The 24,811-nt window shown below is 66.2% G+C and overlaps 7 protein-coding genes across 7 annotated transcripts in view; 4 read left to right on the forward strand and 3 right to left on the reverse strand.

Moving 5' to 3' along the window:
* Positions 1 to 239: 239 nt before the first annotated feature.
* Positions 240 to 1,004, reverse strand: PFL1_02918 (uncharacterized protein; the record flags this gene model as incomplete). Its single annotated transcript, XM_007880430.1, has 1 exon — positions 240 to 1,004. The coding sequence occupies one exon, from the start codon at positions 1,002 to 1,004 to the stop codon at positions 240 to 242; it is 765 nt and encodes a 254-aa protein (XP_007878621.1).
* A 438-nt stretch (positions 1,005 to 1,442) lies between these two features.
* PFL1_02919 (uncharacterized protein) lies at positions 1,443 to 4,310 on the forward strand (the record flags this gene model as incomplete). Its single annotated transcript, XM_007880431.1, has 1 exon — positions 1,443 to 4,310. The coding sequence occupies one exon, from the start codon at positions 1,443 to 1,445 to the stop codon at positions 4,308 to 4,310; it is 2,868 nt and encodes a 955-aa protein (XP_007878622.1).
* Positions 4,311 to 6,165: 1,855 nt separating this feature from the next.
* PFL1_02920 (uncharacterized protein) lies at positions 6,166 to 7,557 on the reverse strand (the record flags this gene model as incomplete). The annotated part of the gene is made up of 2 exons (XM_007880432.1): positions 6,166 to 7,339; positions 7,463 to 7,557. 2 exons carry the CDS (start codon positions 7,555 to 7,557, stop codon positions 6,166 to 6,168), a joined length of 1,269 nt encoding a protein of 422 aa, XP_007878623.1.
* A 3,260-nt stretch (positions 7,558 to 10,817) lies between these two features.
* Positions 10,818 to 14,081, reverse strand: PFL1_02921 (uncharacterized protein; the record flags this gene model as incomplete). The annotated part of the gene is made up of 5 exons (XM_007880433.1): positions 10,818 to 11,537; positions 11,646 to 12,110; positions 12,238 to 12,348; positions 12,475 to 13,006; positions 13,183 to 14,081. 5 exons carry the CDS (start codon positions 14,079 to 14,081, stop codon positions 10,818 to 10,820), a joined length of 2,727 nt encoding a protein of 908 aa, XP_007878624.1.
* A 1,297-nt stretch (positions 14,082 to 15,378) lies between these two features.
* On the forward strand, positions 15,379 to 16,665 carry PFL1_02922 (uncharacterized protein; the record flags this gene model as incomplete). The annotated part of the gene is made up of 2 exons (XM_007880434.1): positions 15,379 to 15,903; positions 16,063 to 16,665. The coding sequence occupies 2 exons, from the start codon at positions 15,379 to 15,381 to the stop codon at positions 16,663 to 16,665; spliced, it is 1,128 nt and encodes a 375-aa protein (XP_007878625.1).
* A 1,032-nt stretch (positions 16,666 to 17,697) lies between these two features.
* On the forward strand, positions 17,698 to 19,426 carry PFL1_02923 (uncharacterized protein; the record flags this gene model as incomplete). Its single annotated transcript, XM_007880435.1, has 2 exons — positions 17,698 to 18,086; positions 18,241 to 19,426. 2 exons carry the CDS (start codon positions 17,698 to 17,700, stop codon positions 19,424 to 19,426), a joined length of 1,575 nt encoding a protein of 524 aa, XP_007878626.1.
* Positions 19,427 to 20,876: 1,450 nt separating this feature from the next.
* The window catches only part of PFL1_02924 (uncharacterized protein), a gene marked incomplete at both ends in the record, with an annotated part of 6,837 nt that continues 2,902 nt past the window's right edge, over positions 20,877 to 24,811 (forward strand). Inside the window, one exon of the mRNA XM_007880436.1 lies at positions 20,877 to 24,811. This exon is cut by the window's right edge and continues 2,902 nt beyond it. Coding sequence (XP_007878627.1) covers positions 20,877 to 24,811 — 3,935 coding nt within the window.

The raw sequence follows: 24,811 nt of genomic DNA on the forward strand, positions 1-24,811 counted from the left end.
GCGGTGGCGCCGTTGCCCTTTGCATGTACCTCGAGCGTCTGGCATTTGTAATGGAGCGCTTGTCGTAGTCAATGTCGTCGTCGTTGTCTGAACAGCCGCCGCAGCATGTGCCGGCGACAGTCGCGGAAGGAGACGGGAGCGGCTTGCCACTTTCGTCGGAGGGTGAGCGATACAGGGACCTGCGGCCTAGATCCTCGCCTTGCCGGTCCTCCTCTTCGACCCGCCGCGCGCAGGCCGGGCTACCTGACAAAGTTCATGCTGTAACCGCCATTGTCCTGCTTTACAAACTGGAAGTTGTCGGTGCTGAGGCCAAAGGTACCGAGGAGCGAGTTGCCGATGCCCTTGAGCTTGGTGAGCATCTCCTGCTTTTCCTTTTCGGCCAGCTCCCCGACTCTGGGTTCGAGGTCGGCGATCGACTTTTGGATCGAGGGACGGGTGGACGCGGGGAGGTCGGGGAGGGTGAGGAGGAGTTTCTGATCTTCGAGGGCCGACGAGAGCGAGGCGAGCGTGTCGATCTGGATGTTTGCCAGCGAGCGTCGGTGCAGGGCTTTGACGTAGAGGGGCTGTGAGATGAGCGCCTGTGTTGCGGCGTCGACGGCTTGTGCGTGCTGGTGTAGCTTGAGGTAGCAGAGGGAGAGGTTGGCATTGATCGTGGCTCGCAGCGTCTTTATCTCCTGTGGCTCGTCTGCCGGCCTTGGTGCAGGTGGTTGTCCGTTGTCGTCGTCGTCGTCGTCGTCCTGCTGGTCATTCGAGCACAGCTCTTGCTCTCCATCGTGGTCGTGTGGCTGCTCCTCGTCGTGGAATGATGGGGGAGGGGTGGGCCGCGGGGGTAGGACTGCGAGGGCGTCGAGGTAACCGGCCACGGCGTCGTCGTACCTGGCTGCCTGGAAGTGGGCGTTTGCGGCTGCCTTGAGCGAGTGAGCTTCTTGGATGGGATCGTCGATCTCTGTTATTGTGGCGGCGGCGGCGGGTGCGCTGTGTGACGGTGACGATTGCGCTGACATGGTCGCGAGCGATGGCGACGGTGGAAGCGATGGCGGTGGCGGTACGGTGGTGGTGGTGGTGGTGTTGGACTCGAGGCAGAGAACGGTGCGCGCTGCACCCTGACTCGCATAGGTGGAGGCGCAGTCCCTCGTGGGCTCAGTCGAGCTTCGGCTCCGCGGCGCAATTTGGCTGCAGCCAAACGTCAGCGGGGCGCAGCTGAGCCCACGACTCGACTTCTTCTTGACGCCCCTTCCCTACCCTCCATCATCATCCGGCCTGCCCAATCTTAGACGCTTCCTTTGACACTCCTCCCAGCACCAATCTCGGGCCCACCCGCGCATACCGCGCACGCCACCATATCCCCCCTCCGCCCCGCTCTCGGCAGGCTGGCCAGTCCACGTCCCCCTCTCCACCATCTCCTGGCCCTCGCTCCTCTTCACCCCTTTCGTCGCTGCACAATGTCGACGCAACAGGACACAAGCACTCCTGCCCAGAACGGCTCCGCACCAGCTCCCGCGGCAAAGCATCCCTTCCTCACGCGCCCGCTCTACGTCTACGACCTGCCACATTCCCTGCCACAGTCGCTCAAGCTCCGGTCCATCGACGCAACCGACCCGGCCTCCCTCTACGCAGCCCCCGAGGGCGCCGTCCCCGCCCCAGATGCGGCTGCAATCCAACAAGGCGCCGCACACACAACTGCAGAGGCCAATATCCCCTCCCCGATATCGAGAGGCGCCAACAAGGTCCCGCCCTGCACTCTCTGCCCCTCGTGCCCTCCCTTTGCCTCGCTCTCGGCCCAGCGCGCCCACTTCCGCTCAGACTGGCACCGCTACAATGTACAACTCAATCACCGCGGCACCCATCTCGTCGACGAAGCCAGATTGGACAAGCTCTGCGAGGAGGTGGACACCGCAGGCGAGACCGACACCGACGAAGACGCCGCAAAGGGCCAGGCAAACATCCGCACCGATACCGTCACCAAGCTCATCCAGAAGCTCACCCTGGGCACGGCAGGTAGCAAGGCCGCAGATCGCGACGACGAAGACGAGGACGACGAGTTCGGCGACGACCGTTCCGCGCGCTCCGCCGTCACCGCCCGCTCGCCGCTGCTCTGGTTCACATCGCGAGAGGACGCGGATCCCCAGGCGCAGATGCAGCAGACGCAGCTGGGCATCTACCGCGGCATCTTTCCGGACCCTGGCACGCCCATGGCCCCCGACATCGACCCCAGACTTGGCGCGGCGGAATGGTACAAGGCCTGCCTCTCTTCCATGCAGGCGGGCAGGCTGACACGGAAGCCAGGCAAGGCCGGCAGCGGCTGGACGGGCAAGCGACTCAAGGCTCAAGGCGCGCAGGACGCCGCAAAGGTCGTCATGATGACGGTGCTTGACGGCGAAGGCTACCTGCCCGGACTCAAGCTCGAAAGCGGGCGCGACAGCAGCGACGAGGACGAGGACGACTCGGACTCGGACGACTACGGCTCCGACCTCGATGACGGCGTCAGCACCGCCACCGGGACCGCGCAGTCGCTCGCCTCGTCGGCCATCTCGCGCAACCCCGAGAGCTCCGACCCGCCGCTGCGCCTCTGGACGGTGCTGCTGATGGGCGGAGGCCACTTTGCCGCCGCCGTCATCGCCCTCAACCCGCACGTCACCACCGTCAAGGGCAGAAAGGGCAGCGGACCGCGCGAGGAGCGCTCCATCCTCCTGCTCGCCCACAAGACCTTCCACCGCTACACCACTCGAAGGAAGCAGGGAGGCGGTCAGGCGGCCCAGGATGCCACGGGCCGCTTTGCCAAGTCGGCGGGTGCGCAGCTGCGTCGGTACAACGAGTCGGCGCTCGGCGACGACATCCGGACGCTCCTCGACCTGCCCGGCTGGCGCGAGCTCATCAACCGCAGCGAGCGCATCTGGATCAGGGCGGGGGCGCGCGCCGCCAAGGGCACGCTGTGGAGCTGGGAAGGGGGCAAGGCGGCTCGGCGGTCCCCGCTTGACAGCGCCAAGGAGGACGGGCGGCTCGACTCGCTCCCCTTCCCCACCCGGCGGCCGACGATCGGCGAGACGGTGCGCTGCTTCTTTGAGCTGACCAGAGTCAAGATCGAGCGCAAGACGGACGAGGAGCTCGAGGCGCTTGACCAGGCCTACCGTGAAAGCCTCTCGGCGCGCTCGCGCAAGGAGGCCGAGGCGAGGCAGAAGGAGAAGCAGGCCAGGGAGCGGACGGCCGAGCTGGAGGCCAAGAAGCGGGAACGCGAAGCCGCGACGCCCAAGCTGAGCGAAGAGGAAAAGGCGCGCAGGGCCAAGTTTGAGCGCATGGTCGACATGGTGCGCAAGGGGCGGCTCGAGGCGCTCATCAACTTTCTCGGCAAGAGCGAGGCCGAGGTGCTGCGGCCTGCTGGGTGGGACAGCGGCCCAGCTGCCACCGACGCCATGCCCGACGACGCCGACGATGCGGCGGCCGCAGCCAAGGCACGCGTCGATGCCAGGCTGCCAGAGTGGTGGCTGCTCGAGCAGATCGGCGGCGACGGCAGCCGCGGAGCTGCCGATACCAAGCTGGTGCCCTGCACGCTGCTCCAGCTCGCCGCCGAGGCCGGTGCGGACGAGGTGACGCGGTACCTGCTCGTCGACCGCCGCGCCGACCCGAGTCTGCCCGTCGAACGGGCCGGCGAGATCCGGCGTCGGAACCGCGGCCAGGCTGCCGCGACGTCCGAGAACGGGGAGCAGGGCATCGTCGTCGTCGACACGCTCACAAGTGCGGATGGCGAGGACAGGACGGCCGGACATCGGGCGGCGTATGACTTGGCGTCGAACAAGGAGACGCGCAACGTCTTCCGCAAGCTCATGGCCGAGCATCCGGACTGGGCCGACTGGGGCGGCATGGCTGCGGGCGGGGCGCGCGTGCCAAGCGCGCTGACGGCCGAGATGGAGGAGACGCAGGCCAACAAGGTCAAGGACCGCCGCGCCGCGCTGCGCGAAAAGGCGCGCGAACGCGCCGCCAAGTCGGCGGCCGCCGCGAGCCCAAGGACTCGCGGATGCCAGCGAGGCCGAACAGCATCAGCAGAGGGTTGCAGCGGAGGAGAAGGTGAAGGAGTCGCACGGCACGACCAACCGGCTCGGTGGGGCGAGTGCGGCGCCGAGGGCGTTGCTCCAGCAGCGCGACCAGCAGGCGGGCCTGACGCCCGAGATGCGCGCACGCATCGAGAGGGAAAAGAGGGCGAGGGCGGCCGAAGAGAGGCTCAAGAAGCTCTCGTCGGGCCAGTGAGCGGCGCGAGGGGCCGAGGAGGGGGGAGGCCTGCATCCGTCTGTCCATTCGGAGGGTGGGTAGCGTAGGTCGCGGCCGGGACCCTGCAGCATGCACCGGCCTGCCACACGACACGACGAGCAATGGATGTTGAACAACGTGTCGTGTCGTGCCAAAGCGCGTTTTTTTCAGTTTCACGTCCTGTCCGTCTCGCGGGGACGGATGGGGCCCCTGGCCTCGGGGGTTAGCCTCGTGGCCGGCGATACAGGATCTTCTCCGATCCCGGACTTTACGTTTCCGGCCGTAGCCTGATTTCCGGCGGAAGGCATACCGGGGATTATGGGTATCGGACATTACGTTTACGGCCGTAGGCTCACGAGTAGCCGGTGATAACGGTGCTCTGGAGCAGCGAAGAATGGGAATCCGTCGGAAAGCTCTCACGGTGCCCAGCGATACCGGTGTTTAGCTGTCCCCGGACATTACGCTTACGGCCGTAAGGACAGGGACGGCCGGCGATACCGGTGCTTTGAAGCAGCGAAATTTGGGATCCGTCGGAAAGCTTTCGCCCTTCCCCGGAGATACCGGTGTTTAGCCGGTCCCGGCATTGGGCTTACGGCCGTAACCTCTTTTCCCGGCGGAAGAGAGTCCCGGATTTTAGGCTTACGGCCGTTAGGTGCCCGGACTTTTGGCTTACGGCCGTAACTTTGGAGGATGCCTGGAGATAACGGATTTTAGCACGGACCTAAGCTGCCCGAGCCCGGGCGTAAGCGCTAGCTCCGGGCCTCTGGCGAGCACGCGATCTTCCAAACGCCGGAATCTCCGTGTCTTGCGCCACTTATCTGGATTTTAGAGCAGCAAGCCCGGAGCTAACGCCTCGTGGGTCGAGGGTTTGCCCCTTTTTCCGGAGTTAAGCCGCCCCTGAACGCTTTTTCCTCCCTCCAGGGCCAGCCAGTGCAGCGCCGCCGCGTGGTCGGCCGGGCCACAGGCACCACACCAGTGCCCCCCAGCACCCTGCCCGCCCGACCCCCCTGGCCGACCCCCCAACCAAATCGACCAGCTGAAAGGTACATAAACCTGCTCTCCATCCCTTCCCATCCTTCCCTTCTCTCCATCATCACCGGATCGCCCAGGCGGCTCGATCCCTACAGTGGCTCTGGCGCGCCACTCTAAACAACCCTGCCTAAAATAATCCCCAAGTGGCTCTGGCGCGCCACTCTAAACAACCCGGCCTAAACTAAATCCCCCCCCCCCCGGTGCCGGACTCGCCCTGGCGGCTCGATACCCACCAAGTCGGCTCTGGCGCGCCACTCTAAACAACCCTGCCTAAAATAAGCCCCTCCCTTCCCCCGGTGGCCGGATCGCCCTGGCGGCTCGATACCCACCAAGTGGCTCTGGCGCGCCACTTTAAACAACCCGGCCTAAAATAAATCGTCCCCGGTCTACGTTGTAGTATTGGTGTGCCACCGCATCCACTGAAAAGAAGTGGTCTCCCGTAGTGTAGTACAGTAGATAGCCCTTCCCTCTCAGAATACAAACTAATCTTATCGCAATCTCGATCCGGTCCGAGGGACGCGGTGGGCGTACCGCTGTCAGAGAAGATTGATTGGCCCGGATGATTTGTCGGCCCGAGTCGACGAGGGAGAGGGACAAATGGAGGCGGTACACCGCATCAAATGTTTGGGCCGCGAAGAGAAGGACATCCGCCAGCCCTTGCACCCTTCACCCGGGATGGGGAGGACAAGGCGAGGCTGCGCGTCGACGAGACGGAGGGGGAAGCGAGGGCGGGGGGCAAAGCTAGAATACAAGACCTGAGGCACCGGCGAGGGAGGTAGGCGCGGGTCGAGAGAAGAAAGGAGCGACGCGGATACGGGGCCGATGGGCTGGGGAGAGGAGAAAGACGAGACGAGACGAGACGAGACGGGACCGACGGAAGGGGGGACCGGCCTAGAACCTCATGATGAGGTAGGGCATGAGGAAGACGCAGGCGAGGGTGGCGGCGACGAGGGTGTAGGAGCTGGCCTTGATGCCGCCCCGGGACGAGACGGCGGCATCGACGCCGACAAAGGCCTTGCCGGTCGACGTGGTGCGCGACATCATGGTCGACGTCGAGCAGACCATGGTCGACGACGTGTAGGTCGTCGGCGGGCAGTAGGACGACGTCGAGGTCGTGGTCGGGGGCACGTACGTCTGCTGCTGCTGCGTGGGCATGGACGTGTCGCCGACGTAGACGGTCGTCGTGTCGCACTTGTTGTCGTTGCAGCGCCTGCTCAGGTACTGCATGCCGTCGTACGACGTCGTGTAGCTCATCTGGCCGGCGCCGAAGCCGGCGCCGAGCGACGACGACATGGACGAGCCAGAGGGGGGCGTGTAGAACGACTGGCTCGACGTCTGCGGCTGGCACGTGGCGGGCGTCGAGGTTTGGTAGATGGTCGAGGGCGTGCACATCATCTGCAGCGTCATGGTCACCGTGTCCGTCACCGTGTTGGTCACCGTCGTCGGCTTGCAGTACGGCGTGGTGCTCGACGGCGGCGGCGGCGGCGGAGCGGGCGCCGGCGGGTTGTACGTGGGCGTAGGGTGGGCCGAGTAGTAGGACGACGAGGCCGACTGCATGCCCTGCGAGTCGGTGGCGTGGTACATGGTGCTGCTCGACTTGGTGTGGATCACGATCGTCGACGTGCACGGCTTGCCGTTGGTGACGGTGGTCACGTACGTCGTCGTGCACTCGCAGCCGTACTCGGTCTTGGTCGACGTCACCGTCTTGCCGCCCGTGTCCGTCGTCATCATCGTCGTCGTCGTCAGCGGCGGCGTCGTGGGCACCGTCGTCGAGGACGACGAGGTCGTCGTCGTCGGCGGCGGCATCGAGGTGCTCGTCGTCGTACCTCCTCCACCTCCGCCAGGGATGGGGATCAAGGTCGTGAGGCCGCCGATGATGGAGGTGAGCACACCTGCGCCCTCGCCGAGAGCGGAGGTGAGTGGATCAACGATCGGGGTCAGCGCGGACGCCCCGCTACCCAGCGCCGAAGTGAGGGGGTCGATGACCGGGTTGAGCGCAGATGCGCCGCTGCCCAGCGCCGAGGTGAGCGGGTTGAGCACCGGGTCGAGCGGGTTGGCCAGATCGCTGCAGCAGTGTCGGTCGCAGGAGGAGCACAGACGGACGAGGGACACCGGATGAGCACACGTTCGACGGCTCGTCGCGATCCGCAAGCTCACTGCGAAAAAAGAAGACGACGAGGAGACTTACGGAATCTGTCGCGGCTCGAGCGACTCAAAGTCGAGGACGCGCGCCGAAACCAGGCCGGTGGCCGCCACGAGCATGGCGGAGAGTTGGAACTTCATCTTGGGTCGTTGGATCACGGCGGTTCGATGGGTAGAGGGAGTGGCAGGACTTGGAGAAGCGGCTGGGTATAAGGGAGCAGGAGGGAGCCGACGGCGTTTCCGACAGAGGAGAAGGGGACGGGGAGGGGAGGAGGGATCGGCGGGCACGGTGAATGGACCTGACGAGCTCTGGCGAGCACGCTCGAATGGTCCCGTATAAGTACGATTCGGGGGGGCTCGGTCGGGACGGAGGAAGGACGACGGGATCCGAGGATCGGACCGTGACGGAGGGCCCCCGGTCCCCTCTTCCGTACTCGAGGAGGGCACTCAGCAACGTCAGCATGGTGAGACAAAACGGACAGATAGACGGACAGAGGCCGGCCGCACCCTGCCTCGTCTCGTCTCGCCCCAAACTGGATGCCTGCTTGAGCTCTGATCGCGACCAGTGCCTCCCGACCTCTCCTCGGGCAACCAGGGCAGCCTCGGGGCAACTATCCTCTTTCTTGCCTGCCGTTGTCGCGTCGCCGCAGATCCGCATCCCCGCCATACTCGCTACCGAGTCTGCCTTCCGTCCCCACTCTCCGCTGAGCGAGGAGGGCGGGGCTGATCGTGCGGACGGAAACGGACAAATAAGCGTGAATCGGTGTGCGCGGCCTCACTCGCCGCGTCGTGAGCAGACCCAAGAGCGGTGATGTTCGGGGGGTTAGGATGGCGGCGGAGGTGGGCCGACCAGGAACGCCCACGCATCATCGACCTTGTCACGCCGTACCTGCTCCGTTTCACAGCGAGGGGACGGCATCTACCAATACCTACTCCGCCCGCCTGTACTTAAGTCTAACGAAAAGGCAAGAGAGGCCACGGTATGGTATGCCGTCAAGACGGCTTTCGGAGCTTGTTTGTGGAGTAGCTGCTGGCGCATCAGCGCTCAACAAGGATCATCGGAGCAGTAGTGGAGCTGTGAGAGCAGCCCGGTGGGAGGAGTTTGAATGGGGGTCAGTCCGTTTGAAGATCGGATGACCATCATGGCAGGGCCGGCCCCCGTCACGACACCGTCACGACAAAGGATGCATGGGTCGGTAGTCGTGGCAGGGCAGGGCAGGGCAGGGAAGGGGCTGAGGGCGAGGTTCACGGGGGATCCGCATACAGACAAAGAGCGGCAGGACCGGGGGTCCAAGGCTGGGGTTTCGCACACCACGTCCACGTCCACGTCCACGCTTCCCCGGCCCTCTAGTAGATCTACGCACCCTTTCGCTTGCTCTAGCGACCTGACCTGCTTGGCCTTGCCTGCTCTCAGCCGCAAAGGACCTGGTTGGGCCCTGGTGCAGGCTGGTCGTGAGAGTCCCCACCCGTCCGCGTTGCCTTCGACTCGCTTCGTCGTCGCTCTTCTTGGCCTTTATGCAACCTTGCTCGCCATCATCTTCGGTTCAATAAACGGCCTCGCGCCTTCGATGGCAAGACGTCGAGGGCATCGGCGAGCCTAGGTACACGTTCGAGCTGGGGAGGGCGGGACTTGGGCGTCGGCGAGAAGCGGGGGGCCGGGGCAGTCCATTCCAGAGTCGAGTGATGGCTGACTCTCTCGGCGATGAGTCTTTCTAGACCTGCCAAAAGCGAATTCAGGATGGACGGTCGAGAGCAGCCCGCCTTTCGGCTCGGTCAGGCACTGTACGCGACGCGGCTCTTTGCTTGAGGAGGCCAGCCTGCCAGGCCCGCCCTCGTGCGCGATCCGCTGCATCAGAGACAAAGGACGGATGGCAGCGTAGACCAGCCAGCGCCTGCCCTGGGGTCCATGCTGCTCGTGCTCGAGAGAGGTGCTGTAGGCGAGCGGCATCGTCGCTGATGCGGGTGCTGGTGCTGGTGCCGGAGGGTGATGAGACAAAACGGCAGCCACACTTGCTGACAAGATGGGCCGCCATGGGCGAGGGCGGTCGACGAAGTCCGGGCAGCGCCAAGTTGGCTCGAGCAAGGTGTCGATCAGGCCAGGATTTTTTTTTTCCCATGACCTCGTCCTGTCGTGAAGGCTTTCTTGGCCGTCCTTGGCTGCGCGGCGATCCGAGCCGAAGAGACGCGGGACGCAGCTTTGCCTGAGCGAAGAGAGGTAGGCCGGGAAGCCCTGCCCCATCGTGGCGATCGAGGAACGGCAGCTCGAGACCAGACCAGGTGGGACGGGGCGCGGTTGGGGCTGCCGCTTTTGACAGCTGCAGGGCCTGGCGAGGAGAGGCGGAAGCGGAAGCGCGCGGATGCAGGGCTATGCACGATGCGGCAGCCTTGGCTTGCGGGGTTTGGCGTTCCCGCGCGTTCTGGCTTTGCCGCCTGCCTCGGAAGTCGTGAGACGGCCACCACGCGCGTACGCTACACTCTGTGACTGCACCAGCGCGCATCCGCCTCCATCGACCACTCTCATCCGCTCGGCGGCTCACCCTGGAAAGCCCGAGATTCCTCTTCGATCGCCATCACCATCCCTTTGGCCTGTCTACCTATCCGGGTGCGGGCGAGTCCCTCGCCGTGCCTCACCGATATGATATCGAGCTGGGATCGATTGAGAAGACGCTCCCGCTCCCTCTGTTGCGGCGGATGCTGGACAAGGCTGGCGTTGCTTAGTTAGCACGACCACCGCAGAAGAGCAGCAGGCAAGCTGAGCAAGATCAAGTGCCCACGGGGCGGATCGAAGCGTCGATGGCCACGGCTCGCCAGGAACGGGACGCAGCCGCCTCCGCTTGGCAAAGGCAAGCAGGGCAGGATTGAGCCGAGAAAGGATCGCATCCGCCTGCCGATGCCCGGCAAGCCACCACCCCCCAAAAATCGGGTTCCTGTCGACGACTTCGGGTGGGTAGTCGTCGAGGCACCTGCTCGCAGGCCAGGAACCCTATGCACGCTCGGAGCCGCAAGCGAGCAGGCCAAAAGGCGGCGCGGGACATAGAGAGGGAGGCGAGCGAGCAAGACAAGAAAGGCCGGCCTGCGATTCCTGCATATCGATCCTGGTCTCGCCCTGACGTCACATCCAGCGTCGAGAGCCGGCTGGCCGGCCTGCTTTTCGAGACCCCGACAAAAAGTCAGATGGCGAACTGAGCTCGTTCGTCGTCGAGGCAATCTTGAATCGTTCGATATCCGCCAGAGGCTTGTCGGCCGGCAGGCTCGACAGCGGGTTCCAGAGGCAAAAGTGTAGCGACAAGAGCATCGGGCGCATGGTGGGACCCCGCTTGTTGTGCGGATGCACGATACTGGGATGGCAGAGCTGCTTGGGCTCGCCCACGGTGACAGAAGAAGTGATGGCCGGCGGCGATTCAGAAGTGGCCGCCGCCGCCGCCGCCGCCGCCGCAGATGCTGCTGAGGTTGACGGCCCCTTTGCACTTGCGCACCTCGGCCTGGTAGACGGCCGCCATTGGCCAGATGGTGGCGTAGAGCGACAGCGTCGTCTCGGCAAAGCTGATGTTGCTCAGCGCCGCCCGCGTCTTCCAGATGTAGGCCTCCTCGTCGCGGCGCTTCTGCTCCTGCACCAGCTCGTACTGCGACGCTGCAGACGAGGTCGACGGAGGCGCTGGAGCCGGCGCCGGCGACGACGAGGAAGGCGACAACGAAGGCTGCGATGGGGACGAGGCGGGCCCCATGCACCCATCGCCGAGCCGCTGGCCATGCCCATGCCCCTGTGGCTGGCCCCAGTGGGCGATGAGCGAGTCCATTGTCGGGTCATTGGCGCCATGGATCGAGTAGTCGACAACGGGGGGGACCGCGCCGGCCTGGCCTGCCGATCCCCTCCCATCACCCATGCGCAGTCGGATCTCGTCCCGGTAGCTCGGCAGCGCAGAGTGCTCGGGCCCGCTCGCCGCCACCGCGACGGCGTATCCGAACGAGGCCACCATGCTGCAGCACGCAAAGAACGGCCAGTGTGGCGGTACTGGGCTCGACGGCGGTGGCGGCGCGCCGAACACCGAGGGCCGCGTCATCGCCAGGTCGAGGTGCATCTCTGCATCCAGACGGATCAGCCGCAGAATGCCGTCGGAGCACTAGGCCGCATAGCAAGTCGAGAGAAGTCGAGGCGGTGGATCCCGGGTCAGTGCCGACGTTCCACAAGGCTGGCAAGATGCCTTCACGATGCCGCTATCTGAACTCACTGAGACGATGGTCGAGACGCTGCTGGCGATGTAGTCGCGCCGCGCCTCGTCGCTGATCACGGCTAGTCGGCCGGCGCCGGCCGCAGAAGAGGGCGTCGGCTCGACGGTGCCCGACCTGTGCTTTGGCCGGAACGAGCACGACTCGAGGTCCATCTGCAAGTCCGAGAACCACGCCTGGCGGTGGAGATGGATGCGCGCCGCATGCATCACGACCAACGAGGTGAAGATGATCTCGAGCTTGGTCTGGACCATCGGCGTTGGGCGCATCTGCTGGCTCGGGTTCGACACGCTCGCCGCGATCCCGGCCCAGAGCGACTGGCCCTGGAGGAGAAGGTTGCTCAGCATCGTGTCAACGGCATGGAGGCGGCCGAGGTCCGGGTTGCGCGGATCGGCGGGTGGCCTCGTGCACTCGTTGATCAGGGCCGCAGCTCGGATGCGGATGTCGTAGGCCTCGGAGCGCTCCCGCTGCAAGGAAAGAGGAAGGTGGACAGAGGTGCAGAGAGTCAGGTTGAAGGGCGGAACGCCGTCAGCCAGGGAAAAAGTGGCGGACCGTGGTCGGACGACGGCATCCGCAGAGGGGGGCGCTTCTCACATCTCCAGGATCCCGAGGGCTATTGACGGCGACCACCATCCGTCGATCGGTGAGGATCCTCTGCAGCCTGCCGCTCGTCGTCATGTGGAACATGAGATCAGCAATGTAGAGCTGGAAGACGGAGGCACAGGGGGCGTGCGGTGCAGGAGCCAGGTGTAGGAGGAAGTGTGAGCGCGCGAGTCCGTAGATCCGACGTCAAGCAGCGCCCCTTCTGGCCTCGAGCCAGGGCGGACTCACCTCCCACCAGGTCCGTCGGCAATCTTGCAGGAAGTCCTGGGTGAAGGACCGACTGCTCCCGATGCCCGCGAACGAGACGCGTCGATGGCCGCCCGGCTGCCCCGGATCGCCATGGTGGGGCGCGGCAAAGTCCCGTCCGCTGTCGAGCAGGTTGAGGTGCGCACGGAGCGCCAGATCGCACGCGGCGCGCATGTAGCGGGCGGCGGCGGGCAGCTGCGTCCGGCCATAGTCGTCGTACGCCACCAGGATGAGGCCCTGGATGGCCGAGAGCAACCGAGCCAGGTCCGTGTCGTGGAGGGCGCTCGACCGCTCGACGGTGACGTCGGCCAGCTCCCTGGTCCTCGCGCGCATGGCGTCCACCGACACGGCGTCCTTGCCTTCCTCGAGCAGCAGGCCCAACGTTGCCGCGGCATGCAGCACGAGCGGCGAGGGCGACAGCTCCGGCATCTGGACAAACCTCGCAGCGAAGAAGTTCTCCTCCTCGCCGAGGATGGGCACGGACAGGCCGAAGCCGCTGAAGTAGAGCCGCAGGCTGTCGAGCGGTGGCAATCCGGGTCGATCGTGTCATCGGCGGCGTCGTCAACAACGGGTCAGAGATGGAGGATGGCGCAAGGGAAGGCGTCAGCGGACTGTGTTGCGAATGCCGCGCGGGTCCAGAACGGGCGGAGGACGGTCGGCGCCGCCGCTTCAATCCAGGACAACACTCACCCTCGCTGCAGGTCCGTTTCGTGGCCGAGGAACTCGGGCGGCAGCTCGGGCCACAGGCTGGGAGGCGACGAGTTGATCTCGAGCATCCTCTCCTGGCGGACTCCCACGCCGATGCGAGACCGCAGCATCGAGAACTGGTCGCGGGCACGCTTCGACGGTCGTTCCTGGACGATGGGATGGTCGGCGTCAAAGGCAGATTGCAGCTGCAGGCCGCCTGCGGAAGGAGGTGCCATGGTCGCCGTCGCAGGCGCAGTGGTGGCGGACCACGCCGCCACGCCGCTCGGGGGAGACGGCTGCACCGACGAGGCGTCGAAGCTGGCCGACTCGTCCGTTAGGCCTGGGTCGCTCTCGTCGTACTGCTCGTTGTCCAGAGCGCTGTACGACGACTCGGTCGAGTCATAGGGCGACGTGTTGAGCAGCGCAAAGATCTCGGGCCCTGTGATGTCGACCGGGGGCAACGTCGGGCGCAGGGCCTCGCCGGATGCAGTCGTGTGCGATCCGAGGCGATGGTGTGGGCTGCTGGAGCTACCGGCGGCGCCGGCGCCGGCACCTAAGCCGGCACGGCCGATGCCGGCGGATCCGAAGTCGTCTCTCGTCTCCGACGCCCTGCGCTTCTTCCTTGGCCTGCCCGTGCGGTGCGAGGGCTGCCAGAGGCAGCGCAGATCGAGTCGCCTGCAGCGGGTACACGGCGCGTCGGAAGGGATGTCGTCCGAAGGCGCGGCCTTGAGCGCCTGGGACGCCGAGTATTCGACGGCCAACGGCGGTGCCTGTCCGTCGCACTTGTTCTTGGCCGAGCGGCAGGGGAGGCAGGCGAGTGCGGACCGACGCTGGACCGGCTTGGTGGGCTGGTCCAAGCGCAGCCCGGTGTCGAGCTGGGCGGTGGGTGGGGTATCGGCCATCGAGCTGCGTCGGGCCGAGGGGATGGGCGATGGCGATGGCGGTGGCAGTTGCGGCGGTTCTGCGACAGAGGTCGGTTCACGGCAGCGTCCTCGTCAGAGGCGGGCGGACGGAGGAAAGAGGGCGAGGCCGCACGAGGCTGAAAGGCGGGAGAGCCGATCCTCTTATCTCCTCTCTGTTGGGCTCGACCGAAGCGGCCGCGGTGCGACGGGGACGACGACACACCCTGGAGGAGGCGTGCCTCGACGGTGGGCGAGGGCGGAGGGCGACTTGCTGGCTCTCTTTGCCGCCCCTTGTTGGCCGTCTGTGCGTTTTGGACGGCGAAGAGGAAGAGGTGAAGAGCGAGGCAAGAAGGAGCGTTGCGTGTGCAACGCGCAGGATGGCCGGGATGCGGTGGTGCGTCTGCGCAGGTCCGGCGACGGTGGACAACGAGCCAGGCTGCGATCGTGATACCGCGCCGACGGGCAGAGGCAGAGGCCGAAGACGACGGGGAGACGGCAGGGCGGGCGTGAGAAGGAGGCAGAGAGGCAGAAGCAGAGGGACGGATGACAGCAGATGGAGCAGAAGCTAAGGATCAACGAGGCACCAGTGGCCAGGTCGTCGAGCCAGCGGGGCACGCGGAGCCAGGCCTGCAAAGCCACCCAAACGAGCAAAAGGGTTGACCCGCTCAGGCACCACCGCGGCAGCACCACAGCGCACGGCACGTCGGCGCCCGCCTGTCCCTGGACCACGCCGAGCGCGCACGGACATGCTGCATGGGCGACTTCGCCAGGCCTTCTAGCTGTTGCCCCAGCCGGAAGAACCAGCCGACCCAGACGACGGCGACAACGACAATACGACGACAACATCGAACGTTGGCAGGCTGCGACATCTCTTGCGTGCAACCGTGGCTGGCCTCGGCAGGCTAAGTCCCGACAAGGATGGAAGCAAGCTGGCATGAGATCAGGCTTGCGAGCGAGCTTGCGCGGGCGGAACATCCGAGCCGGGTCGACAAAAGAAGCTGCAGCACAGCTTGGCAGCGAGCGAGGCCTAGCTGCTGGCTGGCCTTCCCACCGCTGCAGCTCGTCGGGCATCGCTCCGGGCTTGCTTCCTTCCTCCTAACTACGCTCACGCACGTCATCACCGCCGCCACCGCCGCCGTAGCTTTGATCGCCATCGCCACTCGCGCTGCACAGGCTGCTGCTGCCGCTGCTGCTAGACCTCACTCCCCTATACATCCTTCCCCCTCCTCCTTGTCCTCCTCCACCCACCACCACCACGACGCTCGGCCACAGCCTTTGCTCTAGCGGCAGCAGCAAGATGACGGCCGCCCTCGCTGCCTCTGTAGGCGTCGATGCCAGCCAGCTGAAGCTTGCGCCGCTTTCGAACCAGGTGGCGGGCCATCCGGCGGGCGTGCAGAGCCTCGAGGACGGCAAGCTGGTGGTCAAGGAGTGCCTGGCGCAGGAGCTCGACTTCTACCACGCCGTGGACCGGGCCGCTTCCGAATCGGCGGGCTCTCCGAGCAAGCAGGAGCACCTGCTGACCAGGCTAAGCCACTTCATGCCCGAGTTCCACGGCAGCTGGCACGACTACCTAGCCGCCCACCACGACGGCCCACCCGGCGCAAACCGAGATGCCGCGGCCGAGCAGCGGCGGCCGCCCTCGCCCTCGCGCATCGTCCTCGAGAACCTCACCTGCAGCTACGACAAGGCCAACGTCTGCGACATCAAGCTCGGGACGCAGCTCTACGACGACGACGCCTCGGACGAGAAGCGACAACGCATGCAGCTGGCCTCCCAGAACACCACCAGCGGCATGTGTGGGCTGCGGCTGACGGGCTGGCAGGTGAGTCGCGCTGTGCATCCGGGGGCCCGCGCCCGCAGCTGCTGAGGCCATATAGGCGGCCACTGCGTAGCGTGATTGTTCCGTACAGGGGCCCTTGCTGAGACGGTCCTGCTCTACCGATCCCCGACTCACGCTCCCCTTCCCTCGTCGCGCGCACAGGTGTGGGACAACCAGACGTCGACCTACCACACCGTCCCCAAGACGTTTGGCAAGACTGTGCAGGCGCCCGACCTCATCCTGGGCGCCCGCATGCTGCTGGCTTCACCAAAGGCCGGCGACGCCCAACGGGCCGAGTCGATCCTGGCCGGATCGAGCCGCGTACGCGTCCTGCCGCCACCCCCCGCCGACGGCGACGCCATCGACGCCGCCTTGGTCAAGGACGAGTCCGGCCTCTACCTGCCGGAGTTGCCACCCGCCGCGATGCGGACCCTCATCGAACAGTCGATCCTGCCGGCTCTGGAGCAGCTCGTCGACATCTTCAGCCAGCTCGAGATCCGCATGCGCGGCGGCAGCCTGCTCCTCGTCTACGAGGGTTCCGCCGAGGGCCTCGAGCAGGGGCTGGGTCCGCAGCCAAGGACCATCTCGACCGGCCGCCTGCCGCAGCGCGACGGAGCCAAGCGCCTCGTCGACCTCAGGGTCATTGACTTTGCCCACGCCACGCTTGTCGAGGGCCAAGGGCCCGACGAAGGCGTGCTGCTCGGCATCAGGACCACGCTGCAGCTTTTCAGGAGCGTCCTCGAGGACCTAGACGGTACCAGATGAGTAGAAGCGCAGCGCGCACAGCTGACCCTTTCCTTGCTTTCGTCTTTCACCCTCTCTCCCGGTCTGTCCCCTTCTCTCGCTGCCTTTCGCCCTTTGTCGGCGATGCTCCCGGGCCATCTTTCCTGTACCTACCGACCTTAATAGAACGCGGCCCTACTCGGCACGGTAACGTCTTTTCAAAGCCGCTCGAAGGCATGGTCGCGGAGCCGCACTCAGACAAACGGTACACGGTCCTCTTTTCACGGCACATCCATTCAGCACAGCATGTGAAGCAAAGGAAAGGGCGGGATCCTAGACGCGAACAGGCCGCCCGGTGCTTTGCTGTTTCGCATCAAAGGTGCGTATGCACGGAATCCGCCATGGGCTCTTGCGAGAAGGCCGGATCGAATCCGACCCAGGGAGGAACGCAGCCAGAGCTGCTCTCTCAAGGCTCCTGAGCGACTAGCCCGAGGACGCGCCGTCCGTCTGGTGCCTTGATGCTTGCCAGCGGCACCGTTTGCGCCAGACTGACCCAATTCTGCCTCGGACTGAGGAGCGACACGTCGACCCAGGCCAAGGCTGCATCGGTCTCGCCCATGGACGATGCGAGGCCAACATGCTGTGGCAACAATCGCCGAACCATGCTCGACCACGTCTCGTCTCGCCTCTAGACCCATTTCCACCACCACCACCACCACGACGACGACGAGAAACCGGGGCGATGCCTTTGTCGCCTCGCAAGGGGAGCCACCGAGAGGCGGCGTGTCGCCATTGTGGCAGCCGAGGGGAGGTCAACGACCCATCCCTGGCGATGGACGTCGGTCGCTGCAGCGAGCGCCCCTCGACTATAAGCACGAGTTGCCCTGCCCCGTTGCTGCTGGTGTGACCACCTGTCCCCCCTCGCTCTCACTCTCCCCTCTCGGTCGCATCACCTGCCGCTTCGCAGTCCGTTCGGCCGGCTGGCTTCCATCCTGGCACCATCCCACACCACCACCCCGCAACTTGCACGGCCAAAGCAGCTCGAGGCCAAGAGACGTCGGGATATTGGCGACCATGACCTACAAGGCTCTCCACGATCGTTTCGACCTTCCACCTCCCCCGGCGCTGACCGTCTGGTCCCTGGCGCGCTCGCACGAGTCGCAGCGCGCATGGCTGCCCGACTTTCCCGCCTCTGCGGCGCCCGTCGAGGAGCTGCGCCGCTTCCTCATCGACTGCGTCGCGCCCAAACTCTCGCCCGGGGTGCGCATCCAGCTGAAAGTCATCGCCAGCATCAGCGCGGTCTTGATCGGCACGCATGTCGTACAACTCGCCCTCCGAGCACGCAGGACGCCATTCTCGCTATTCCGTCGCATCCAGCGGCCCTATGGCGTCTTGATCGTGCCTGAGGCCATCACTGTTGTCACGGCGTTCGGCACCGTCTTCTGCACATGCCATCTCGCACTGTGAGTCTCCTTAAAGAAAGTGCCGCCCCTTCGCCGAGCGGTCGTCCGTGTATAAGCAGCATCCACGCCTCGATCTCTGACCTCCTCCGCGTCTCCTCGTCCTCGTATGTTCGCACGCTTGCACCGCCACGGCACCGGCCCTGATCTCCCTCAGCATCTGGACATTCGTGGTCTCTGCACAGGAACGTCGGCCGGTCAAGTGCATGTGGATCTGGCTCACCGCCACCTGGTTCCCCCTCGCCTGGGCCGTCTACTTCTACGTGGTCGGGTGGGTCTACGTCCGACCCCGTGCTCGCGCCTCGGCAACGTCTGACCTCTCTCGGCGGTCCAGCCAGCGGACAGTCGTGCGCAGGCACGGCCTCGAGGCGTGGGCGATCAATGCCGCCATGTTAGGTGCCCCCGTCACGCACTGGGCCCTTCTCATGGTCCCCATCTGCTTGGCCGACCGGCGCTGGCAGTCGGCGCTCGCCTCCCACGTTGCCTGGGAGGAGCGCTGGGGTTCGTCGAAGGACCTCGACCGCGAGATGCTGCTGCAAGCGCAGCAGGTGTGGTATGCCATCGTCGCTTCGAGCCGGTACGCTGCGCTGGCCTTTGCGCTATGGGCCGTCTCGGCCTTTGTCCTCGCCGCGGCCATCATCATGTCTGGGAACGCGATCACCTCGTTCATGCGTTCCCAGATCGCGGTCCAGGCCATGAGATTGTCGGCCTGCCACACGACGCCGATGCGATGCAGGACGACTCCGTTGCCAGAAGCTCGACAAGGTCCTCTCGGCCAGCGGGCCCCGTCTCCCATCACCTCCAGCTACAGCGGCACCACTTGCGACGACGTCAAGCTTGCCGAGCCTCAGCACTCTGACTCGGCCGGTCAGCGCGCTCAGCCGACGGAGGGCACGGCAAGCTCGTCCGATGCTGCTCCGCCGATCCAGCTTGGCTGCGCGTGCCGCAGCGCGGCCGTGGCGACAGTCGAGGTTCCGGACCGCCGATATCATCGCGTTCTTCAGAAGCTTCTTGTCGAGTTTATCTTGCAATGGGTCTTGATGGCCGGCGCCAGCCTCTTCCTGTGTGGCGTAGCGCTGGCCGTCAGCATCCTCTGCACGCCCCAGTACGAGGCGAACCATTTCGAGGCGCTCGAGATGCCGTGCCTGCTGGCGGCCAACTACATGGCTCTGTGCGTGTCGCTGCTTTTCCACTCGCTGCAGCTGGGCAAGCTGCGCGGGTCGATGGACTTCGACTCACTGGCCACAACCACCAGGGGCGACCGCAGCCGCCACGGCGACGCTGCCGACCTCGAACTCGACACCGGTGCCGGTCGCGGCGATGCACGCGCTTCGCCGAGCTGAAACTCGCGTGCGTGCCCGTCGGTTTCCCGTCCAGCTCTCGGTCGCCAGGATGCGCCGTCGATTGTAGCGGAGCGGCACTTGGCTCCTCTTCCAGGAGCGCGAGCAGCTCGATACCAAGCCGAACCCCCCGGCTTAGACAAATGTGACTCTTCTACATCCCCTCGACGGCAGCGGCGTGGGCGGATCTATGGAAACGGGCCTGTGAAGGTGGCCATCGGCGAGTCGCAACGGGGCGTATACCCCGGCCTGCGCTCCTGCTCCGTGCGGGTGGTGCCTGCTCCCTCTCCTCGCTCACCGTCGGCTGGCTGTGGGCTCGATGGTCGGATGGCGCCACTCGGCCGTCGCTCCTGTGGCTTGGGGCGAAGAGCCTTCCTGCTGGCATCGCAGCCTCGTTGTGACTGGATCGCATCCTGCTGCCACTCTGACAGACGATTATACCTAAATTACGCTGCTGCCGCCATCGGCCTGCCCGCCCTTGTCGCGACCGGTCCGGCTCTCCCGGTCTGAACGCCAATCATTCCCGTCCCAGACCGCCACTACTGCGTTCCGTCTTCGCCCGAAGGATGCATGACGCGAGAGGTAAGAGAGCCAACTCAACGTCCGGTCGCGTATCTTGGCTGCCACGTCGTCTAACGGCGGTGCGACGATGCGAGCGAGAAATGAAAGGCGCAAGCAGGACGGGCGGTGGCGGTAGCGCGGCATGTTGCACCGAGGGCCGCAATGAGTGGCGGGCTCGTCGTGCAGCGTCGAAGGCGAGGGCGAGGGCGAGGGGGTTGCCCAAAGATGGCGGAGGCTCTCCCTAGCTGGACGTCGTCGGCGATTCTTAGATTGGCAGAGAGAGCGCGAGTTGGTGGGCCCGTGTGGAGCTACCGGCCTAGCCGCGTCGGTCGGCATCGTTGGGTCGGGCCCGGGCCGGGGCCGGGGAGAGGAGCCCCTGACGAGGGATCGGCGGTCGGCCTGCGTGCTAACGTAGCTCTCGGGGCAGAGCGAGAGCGTGCATGAATGCCAGGCAGCGCGTGCAGCTCTCCCGCCTTAGCTTTTGGCTGGCTGCCCGTCTGGCTGCCAACCCGCCGGCCCACATCCATCACGCCCCCCACCAACACCACCACCACCACCACCCCCAACACCGGCCTATTTCCGACACTCTGGCCCACGGCTGATCTTCGGCAGGGCCGTCCCTTTTCTATCTCCTTCTCCTCACCAGCTGCTGCTGCTACCGACCGACCGACCGTTCTCTAGGACTTGCCACCCGTCACGCCATTCTACACTGCCCTGCTTTCCGTCCAGCTGCACTCACACTCGCTCGCCCGCACTCGCAATCAACGCCACAAAGCAAGCAATGATCTCGTCTCGTCCTGTTCTCCGCGCATCTGCGGTCAGCTCCGTCTAGGCGGTCTACAAGGCTCCGCCCGCAAAAGCCTACGGCCCGACCGTCGGAACGCGACCCGCCATGGCTCCGGCTCCGGCTCCGGCTGCTGCTGCCGCCGCCTCCAGCGCGCCGCAGCGTTCCTGTCTCAAGTGCCAGCCCATCAGGCTGTCGGGCTGCGACGGCTTTCACACCACCCAGACCTTGCGCCGCGTCTACGTCGGCCCGTCTCCCGTCGCCTCTGCCAGAGCTAACGCTGCTGCCCGCCAACTAGCCGCAGACCAGCTCCAACTTTCGACCGGCAGGCCCGATGACGCCAGCGAAGCAGCAGCAACAGCAGCAGCAGCAGCACACTCGCCAGACGAGCCTCCAGATCGGGATCGACGGGATACTGCTGCCGCTGCAACCACTGACCGGGAAGGCCCGGAGCCTGGGCAGACGGATGCGACCGGTGGACGGCGAGGGCATGAGGCTGATCAAGGAGCAGACATTCGTCGGCTGGACCAGGACGGCAGAGGGCCTCCCGACGCGGTGCAGTTCCGGTGGCGGGATTCCTTCCGGCCGACCTCGGCAGCCTCCGACTCGCTCCCGCCCGCCTTGCGCATCGACCACGAGAGCGTCGACCCGCACTCGCTGGTGCCAGCATCGGCGCCTGCGGGCGTCGCAGCCTTCGCCAACAAGGCCAGGCCACGCCCACCCATCCGGGACCCCTCGAACGTCTCGGTCGCCTCCAACGTCTCGTTTGCCAGCGCCCATTCGCTGCCACGCTCCGTCTTCAGCGAGGCCGACGCAGCCGACCGCGCACCGTCCGATGCTCGGGCGGGGAGCGCAGCTTCGAACGCCAGCAGCCGCGACGGCTCGGGCTCGTCGTCTCCGCTGAGGGCCTTGCTATCTCCACGCTCGCCGGGCAAGCGGGACCGGCGCTTGTTTCGCAGGGAGCACTCGGCTGCCGGCAACCTGGGCATCGACTGGAAGTCGCCCTCGTCGATGGGCCAAGCTCGTCCCGCCAGTCGAGGCTCGGAATCCGGCATCGCCACCGCCCGCGGCGTGCATGCTGCCACCCTCGAGGTGCCAGCAGCTGCAGAGTCGCGGAGCATCCGCAGGGTCGCCAGTGCCGGATCCATACACAGCGACCGCGGCCAGGCCGCCAGCGGACCCGACCACGAACGCCTGGGTAGGCCTGCCGACGCTGCGGCCCGTCCTGATCGGCTCCGGTCCGCCAGCGCAGAGGACCGTGCCAGGGTCCGGCTCGAAGGCTCAGGCCTAGGCCTCCGTGCGGGACACCACATGTGGGAGTCGAGCAACGGCCAGTCGAAACCACTGCCGCTGCTCGACCTGCCCGTCCGAGAGGCCGATGAGTCGGCCGCCTCGCCACAGGACGAGGCCCCGCCCGCGTTTGCCTCTTCGTCCGCCGTCCATACCGAGCCTCGCGATCTGGACATTCCGGCCACTGCAACTTCCATCGACGCGGCCCACCTGACCCCTGGCGGCGCACCCTCGACGGCACGGCGGCTTTCGTTCGAGGACCCGAACCGCTCCTTGACATCGTCGATGCGCAGCTCGCTGCAGCCCAGCGCCGACGAGAGGATCGACAAGGGCAAGCGGAGGGCCCTCACCCCCTCGCTCTTCGCGCGTTCGCCCTCCAAGAGCTCGGTGAGCGCCCACGAGCTCGACGGCAGCGACGAGACCATCCTGGACCGCTTCAAGCCCAGAACATCGCTCAGCACCCACTTCTTGGACGTCGACCGCGGCCAGCGTCCGCCGACGAGGGGCTCCTGGAACTCGGGCTCGCCACAATCCACCCTCCAGCGCGCGAGCGGCGCCAGGCTGGCCCTGCATGGGCTCTCTGGCCAGCCCGACGTCAGCTTCGAGGGAGATGCCGCTGCTCGAAGTGCACCTGAAACGGTCGATGCCAGCGTCGACGTCGCCAGCCACGACGGGACGGGCGACGGGCCTGACGCAGTCCGCACAGCGCAGCGCGGCGTCGGCCTGGGCCTGCCCTCCTCGGCGGGTGCGGCGACGGCAGCACGCCTTGGCTTTCCTGGCTCAGGTTCAAACAGCAAGGCAACGGCCACGCGGCGTCTGCCCCTGCACGCCTCGGGCGTCCACGCCCGAGACTACTCCAGGCAGAGCAGGATGAGCCGCGCCTCGACGGTCGGCACCTTCAACACGATGGGCACCAATGCCACCGAGGGCAGCTTCGGCGTCGCAGGCAGCATCCGCGACCGCTTCTCGAAGACGTTTTTTGCCAGCAACAGCCTCCGGCGGCCAAAGCCGACCCGCGGCGGCTCGACGAGGCGGTCTCGTGGGACCCTCGGCCGCGCGCGGACCGACAGCGTCGACACTGACCTGGCCCCTCTGCGCTCCAGGTCCTTCTCTGGTGCCGTCGGACAGAGGGGGCTCGAGCGCGACCCGAGCTTCGCCTCGACGGGGCGGCGGCGCACTCGCAACCTCAGCGCCGACAGCATGTTTAGCAGTTCGCACGGCGGGCGCCATTCGAAGGCCAGCAGCCTCGGGGGTGTGCCGGCAGGAGCGGTGGGGACCAGCGGCGGGGGGACAAAGTGGATCGGCGGCAGCTTCGAGATCGGTGGCCGCCTGCTCGACATCCTCGAGGAGCGCAGAGCCAAGATTGTCGAGCGCGAGCCCTGCCGACACGGGGCAACAAGCGCGGCGGCTACGGCAGGATCGACGTCCGAGCCGCTCGCTGGCACGACCTCCGCGACGAAAGAGGGCCGTTCGCCGCCACACAGCGCCGAGGAGAAAGCCATCGACCCCGCCGACGATCCCGGGCCAGGAAAGGCAAAGGACCGCAGCCGCAGCCGCAGCCCGTCTGCCGTCATCTCGCTCATGGCCGCCGAGGCGCGTGACGCCACCCAGGAGCGGGCAAGGTCGGACGCGAAGGAAGAAAAGAGGGTCGAAGAAGCGCGAAAGGCGCCGAGCCAGCCGCCGAACGGACACTCTCGCAGGGATACGAGCGAAGGCTCCGACCTCGCTGCAGCCAAGGAGCGCCAGGCGTCCGGCGCCAGCTCCGATTCGGCGGCAGATCGGCTGCTGGCCGTCAGGAGGCCCAGGGACGAGCTGCGTGCCTCGATCATCTCGATCTCGCAGGATCGCAGCGGACCGGAAGACTCCTTCGACATCGAGTCTCGGCAGGGATGGAAGGACATCGCCTCGGCGCTCACAGCTCCGTTGTCGTCCATGGCGCGGTCCGGAAGCCAGCGCGCCGAAGCGGCCGATGCAGCGAGCGATGCCACCACGGCGCCGGCGCGGCCCCAGCGGCGCGACCTCCAGCCACCGCTCGTGAGGCAGAGGTCATCGAGCCTCAGGACCGCGGACAGCGCATCCGAGGCAGCCTCCCGCTTCACCGACGCTCTCTCCTACTCTGAAGAGGACGGAACCTCGCACCGGATGACGAGGGCCGAGGCGATGACGCATCCCGACCCTCCCATCGAAGCCGACGACAGGTTTCCGGAGCTGACCCACGCACTGCTCCGCCGGCCCAGCGACGACGTCGTGCCGCGGAGGCGAGCGGCCTCGGACGCTGCCAGTGATTCTGCCGTGGTCGCCAGGCCTGTCGCTTCGCCCGAGTCGATGTCGCTGGCAACACGACCGGCGCCTGAACTGGTGGCTGCGACGGCACCGACGGCGGCTACATCCACATTCTCCGGGCTCAAGTCCGTCTCGCCGATTCTCGATGGCGACGGCAGACCTGCCAGCATCCAGACGCCGTCGCTGGTCCAGGCGGTGTCGAACAAGAGCAGCTCGCCCGGCAGCACGCGCGCGCTGCTGGCGCCCCAGCGCACCTCGTCGCAACGCCCCTGGTCCGCTACGGCGCACTCGCCCCTGGCCGAGCCTCGATCGCCGCAGGCCGGTGACATCGGCGCGGATCCGCATCCTGCGCGCGAAACATCACGCCCGAGGAAGCTGGTCACGTTTGACCAGAAACCGCCCCTGATGCGTGGCCTGACGGCGTCGCTGTTCGCGGCCAAGGCGCAGGACGACAGCGCGCTGGAGCTCGG

The sequence above is a fragment of the Pseudozyma flocculosa genome, assembly GCF_000417875.1.
Source record: "Pseudozyma flocculosa PF-1 unplaced genomic scaffold scaffold00008, whole genome shotgun sequence".
NCBI lineage: Eukaryota > Fungi > Basidiomycota > Ustilaginomycetes > Ustilaginales > Ustilaginaceae > Pseudozyma > Pseudozyma flocculosa.